Source organism: Otolemur garnettii, unplaced genomic scaffold, assembly GCF_000181295.1.
Source record: "Otolemur garnettii isolate 467f Iridium unplaced genomic scaffold, OtoGar3 scaffold00019, whole genome shotgun sequence".
Taxonomy (NCBI): Eukaryota; Metazoa; Chordata; class Mammalia; order Primates; family Galagidae; genus Otolemur; species Otolemur garnettii.
In genome coordinates, this window is record NW_003852414.1 from 19,712,503 (window position 1) to 19,718,489 (window position 5,987).

Below are 5,987 nucleotides of genomic sequence, written 5' to 3' on the forward strand. Positions count from 1 at the left end.
AAAAAAAAAAAAAAGTAAACAACAATGGAAAACCATACCAATGAAGAGAAATTTTTATCTTTTAAAAATATTTACAAAGAACTGTGTTTTCCAATGGTGACTGACGTACTGTTTTGAGACCAGTTTTCCTGTTCCTTTCCACGTTAGCCCCATGAACAAGTACTGTTAGGTTGGTCAATGTCCCGCAATAATTTAGGATTAAAGTGTAATTACATTTTAGCTTCTTTAATAGGCCTATCAGGATGGACTTTGTCAGAATACTGTGAACCTATATAAATAATCTTAGAAAACATTTAATATCATTATTTCTTTATTTTTCCAACACAACTGAAACAGTTTTATTAAATAAAAGTTTATTGTCTACTGTTTACACTCACGTTGCTGCTGTAAGTACAACAACATACACAGATTCCTCGCATGAACTGCTCATTGTTCACCCCCACCGAACTACAGACACTGCTTGAGAATTAGATCTTAAGATTTGGAAAAAAAAAAAGAATGGGGCATAATACGCTGAAAGAGCATTCTCAAGTGCCTGGTTGGAGTTAGAAGGCATAGCCAATACAGTCACACAGCACCGAGGATGCTGTTACTGGGAAGAAAGGGGGATGAAAAACAGGAACAGTAATTAGAAGCGGTTGTTTCCAGTGACAGAAATAACTCGATGCATGATTTTGCCCATCGGGGCTAAATGGCTGCTTTGAAAGGGACAAATAAAAGGGGGGGAGGGAGGGGATACTATGAGTTAAAAAAGTATAAAAAGTAATTATCTAAAATATAGATTAGATATAAATGTTCTAGAACTCATTAAATAAGCTCAAAAATACTTGAAAGTGGCAATTTGAACTACATTTATTTTTAAACAAGTGGGGGAATACTAAGTGTTTTGAATGTTGTGTGCAAAACTAATCCATGTTACCATCTCACTGTCACTGAACACAGCAAGGTAGATACATTGGTTTCCAGCATTACAGGCAACACTAGCTGTACATTTTTTAACAAACAATGTAAACTTTAGTTTTAAGGCAGCTGGTTCTAATGCTGCACACAGGCTTAGCTCGGTGCCCATTTCTGAAGTGGGACAGTCAGCACTTGACAAACTGGGGGAGGGGAGGGGAACCACCAGCATTATTTGAAAAAATGTGTCAAAATACTTCCCTTTCACACTCACACAAAGAAATATTTGAAGGTTTAAAAAAACAAAGCACCCATCCCGCCAACTTCAGCTTGTTCCTTAACAAATATTTCAAAATACTGATAAATAATAGTGACTGCAAGCAGAATTCCGGTGCCAGATCCAATGGCCCCCAGGAAGTCCGCCAACACCGACAGGGCGCCAATGCACAGGCCACCAAACGCAGCTGCAGTGGGGATGTACCTGGAAGACAAAACCTTGAGTTCAGCAGAGAGAACAAGACGTCAGAGCTGAGCCAGCAATGGCTGTCTCTGGCTGAACCACTCAGAAGCAGGTAGTCTGCAGCACTGATGGGCTATATGTAACAGACAGCACAGACGGGAACTCTGCCATCAAGGCCTGATACTGACGCCCTAATTTCAGGCAACCAGTAAAAAGCCAAGAAAACTAATATATGATCTTAGGGCAGAAGATGAGAATCCTAGAATGATATTGAAGTACCAGATGTTTTTTTTTTTCCTTTTTGGCATCACAGCTCACAGCAACCTCCAACTCTTGGGCTTAGGTGATTCCCTTGCCTCCCAAATAGCTGGGACCACAGGTGCCCACCACAAAGCCTGGCTATTTTTTTGTTGTTGCGGTTTGGCTGGGGCCGGTGCCCTGGACTCACTGAGCCACAGGCGCCACCCCGATGTTTAATATTTTTAAACAAGTAATCTTTGGTTCTCTCTTGTAAAAAGAAAAATAATCTGAAAATGCTTCCTGTGTATTAAATTTATGTGCCAAGATTTTGATGATCCTTGTAAACAGTAATCCAGCCTTGGCTGTACGTTAGACTCACCAAAAGACTTAAAAATTAGATTTCTATCAAAAATACTCCCAAGAAGAAAAAGAAAAAAAAAAGGAAAGATGGTAAAGGAAAGCAAAGTAATCAATGAAACCTGAGGTTCATTATATCAATACTACTCTCTGTGCTCTATGTTCTGAGTAAATAAAGAATTTAAATGAAAATAGCAGTGCCCCTGACAAAGGGTGCTGGACAACTGCATATCCATGTGCAAAGGCTTTTGGACCCCTATCAGGCGGATCACAGATATACATATGAGAGCTGAAACTCTAAGAGAAAGAAGAAAATCTTTGTGACCCTGGGTTTGGCAATGCTTTCTTAGACACAACACCAAAAGGAGCATAAAACCACCACAGAGAAAATGAAAATGGGAGTTCACTGAAATTAAAAACTCGTACATCAAGTGCTCACTGAGGCAGCACATATACTAAAACTGAAACGATACAGAGGTCAGCATGGCCCCAGCACAAGAATGATACGCAAATTCATGAAGCGTTCCATGTTTTTAATAAAGCTTTAAAAAAAATTGTGCATCAAGAGAAAATAAAAAGGAGGGAGGGGGATTGGTGTGTTCTCACCTAACAGGCTTTGGCAAAGTAAGGGTATGTGCAGGCCTCCCTGGGGAGGGGCACGAGTGTGACATGAACTTCGTGTAACAAATGCAAACTATGTAACCTAATCAACTGTAACCACATATTAATCTGATGTTAAGAAAAAAGTAAAAAGACAACCCACAGAATGGGAAAAAATATTTGCAACCATTTATAAGAGAAATTTTCAGTAGAAAAAATCTGAAAACTCATTAACAAAAAGATAATCCAATTAAAAATGAGGAAATTATCTGAATGTACATTTCTCCAAAAAAGAGGTAAATGGCCAATAATCACATGAAAAGACATTCAAATCAGCCATCAGGGAAAAGCAAATCAAAATCACAATGAAATATTACTTCACATCCACTAGGATGGCTGAAATCCAAATGCAAGAACTAAGGTTAGCAAGGATATGCAGCAACTGGAACCCTGCATGGCTGGTGCGACTGCAGAATGGTACAGCCACAGATACAATAAAATATTACAACCAGTCCTTCAAAATGTTCAACACAGATACATAAAATATTACTCATGAATAGAAAGGAATGAAGTATTGACAACGTCCTAAAACACTGATGAACCATTAAAACATGCAAAGTGAAGAAGCTATTATGAAAAAACCATGACTCCATTGAGTAGCAGTCTGTGAAATGTCGAGAACAGGCACGTATAGAGACACAGGGTGAAAAGTGGCTGCTGGGGCTGGAGGGTGGGGAGGAACAAGGAACGACTAGTGAGTATGGGGTTTCCTTCTGGGTGATAAAAATGTGTTTAAAATTAGATTGTAATAATTACACAAGTCTGAATATACATACTTAAAACTACATGCATCATGTGAGTGATTTTCATGGTCTGTGGATTATAATCTTAATACATTTGTTACCAAAAACCAAAATCCTGATGCCTGGGACACATCCCAGACCAAATAAATCACAATTCCTGGGGGTGGGAGATCAGTACTTTTTTTCTTAATTCCCTGGAAATTTTATGTGCAGTCAGCAAATACTGAGTGCCACTGATCTATAGTCTTGTAACACTGGGAAGAGCAGAGAAGGGAATACAATTTCAATTAAAATAGAATTTCAGGTGTCAATTTTGATGCAGAAAACAAGTTTTGTGTTAAATTCTAGTTCTGTTGTGTGAAAACTGCTATAAATACGAATTTGAGCAAACGAAAACATTTAGCAATAGAGACGGAAAGGCAAACATCTTCTGTGAAGGATTAATGTATGGCCTTACCTATTAAGCTCATGAACCATAGAGGTGTCTCTGTGACCCCTCATTACCATCTGCTGTTCCTTAAGCTGCTTAGCTACCTGCCAAGAGAAATACAACTTTAAATATCAAACTAACATCTCACCAAATACTGCCTGCCAGTTCTGTGTGAAGTGCTTCCCACACTAACAAGTGAAACACAGAGCCCTGAAGTCCTACCATTCCCATTACACCGGAGGCTTCACTACATGCTAACTATATCAAACCAGTGCTTCTCAGCTTTCTTTTTATTACTAATGAATAACATTTTGTTCATAGGGTTGTTCTGGAGAGTCCTAAACCCATCGTAGTATCTAAAGAATTTTTACCTTCCAGGAACCAACTGTCAGCTCCAAAGAGTGACATTGTCTGATTAAGAATGTATGAATGAAAGTTTTAATTACATAAGAGTGAATCAACTACTATTTCTTTTTTTTTTTTAAGGACAAAGTCTCACTTTATCACCCTAGGTAGAGTGCCATGGCGTCATAGCTCATAGCAACCTCCAACTCCTGGGCTTAGGTGATTCTCAGGTGCCTGGGTATTTTTTTGTTGGCAGTTTGGCCAGGGCCAGGTTCAAACCCACCACCCTTGGTATACGGGGCCAGCACCCTACCCACTGAGCCACTCAACTATTATGAATGTCTTTTTCCAAAAAATTTTGCTTCTTTCATTTTTTTTTTTTTAATTTTAAATTTTGAGACAGGGTCTCGACCTGACACTTAAACTGCAGTGCAGTGAGCCCACCTCAAATTCCTGGGCTACAGAGCTCATCTTCAGCCTCCCAAGTAGCTGGGACTACAGACACCTGTACAACGCCCAGCTACGTATTTTATTTATTAGTTTTTTTTTTGCTTTTTTTTTTTGGTAGAAACAAGGTCTATGTTGCCCAATCTGGTCTCAAACTACTCCTAGCCTCAGGATCCTCCCACTTTGGGCTCCAGAATTGCTGGGATTATAGGTGTGAAGCACCATACCTAGCCTTTATTTTCAAATAAGCCAAATGCTTACATCTTTGGCTGAGGAACCAGACACCTCTATCCATGTCTTAGAGAAGAATGCACAGGATCCCAACATGAAGATGATATAAACAACTACGTGGACAGGATCCTCAAATATGGCGCCCATGGACTCAGGAGGAGAAAGGTAGTAGCAGAGGCCTCCAACTGGGTAAGAACGAGCAGGTCCTCCCCCACTGACGTCCTACAGAACCGGAGTAGAAAGGGGAAATGGTCAACCCAACTGGTCAGGCATACTTTTCAAACTTCAAAAAACATAACAATGTTTTAAGTTCAAAACACCTACGGTTAATAATTCTATATAGCTTAGGCATTCACTTTTATACATAATACCATCACTTCTTCAAAATTATATAGTATCTGTTATGTATAAGACATCATAAATATGAGAGAAAAAATTATAATAATTCTACAAAATATTCCTTTTCTTCCTCCAAATAGCAATAGGTTTACATTTACAATCTGATTATAATTAAAATATGAAATTTTATGACCTGTATGAGTATCCAACATATTAAGATGCTTAGACATGATATTCCACATGAAAATATTAATGATGCAAATCAAAGTATTGACAAAAGACTTAATTCACCACCTAAAGTTTATATGGCTTGTGAATTATAAGGAATAGTCTTTTTTTGGGGGGCAGTTTTTTGGCCAGGGCTGGGTTTGAACCCGCTACCTGTGGCATATGGGACCAGTGCCCTACCCTTTTGAGCCACAGGCGCTGCCCTATAAGGAATAGTCTTTTAATAAATACTTACAATAACTTGATATTTATCTACACAGACACAAGAATTTTTTATGGTAACAAAAATGAAAACAGCATGTATTTGCTCATATTAAATATAAATGCTCATAATAAATACAGGGTTTAGGATGAAAGAAAGCTGTATTTTTAGTTGCAATGATTAAAATATCTGGTTCCAGCTCGGTGCCTATAGCTCAAGTGGCTAGGGAGCCAGCCACATACACCAGAGATGGCGGGTTCGAATCCAGCCTGGGCCTGCCAAACAACGATAAACTACAGCCAAAAAACAGCTGGGCATTGTGGCAGGCGCCTGTAGTCCCAGCTACTTGGGAGGCTGAGGCAAGAGAATCGCTTAAGCCCAAGAGTTTGAGGTTGCTGTGAGCTGTGA

The 5,987-nt window shown here is 39.1% G+C and overlaps 1 protein-coding gene and 1 non-coding gene across 3 annotated transcripts in view; one reads left to right on the forward strand and one right to left on the reverse strand.

The window, feature by feature from the left end:
• Window positions 1-834: 834 nt before the first annotated feature.
• Window positions 835-5,987, reverse strand: part of SEC61A2 (Sec61 translocon alpha 2 subunit) — a 31,738-nt gene continuing 26,585 nt past the window's right edge. For both annotated transcript variants that reach the window (XM_023511358.1, XM_012803329.1), the window contains 3 exons: window positions 4,841-5,032; window positions 3,815-3,891; window positions 835-1,378 (listed from right to left, as the gene is read on the reverse strand). In XM_023511358.1, coding sequence (XP_023367126.1) covers window positions 1,192-1,378; window positions 3,815-3,891; window positions 4,841-5,032 — 456 coding nt within the window. In that variant the 3' untranslated portion in view covers window positions 835-1,191. The remainder of the gene's footprint in view (window positions 1,379-3,814; window positions 3,892-4,840; window positions 5,033-5,987) is intronic.
• LOC111724150 lies at window positions 2,386-2,489 on the forward strand. The gene has a single exon (XR_002772493.1). It is a non-coding gene; the product is annotated as a U6 spliceosomal RNA (small nuclear RNA).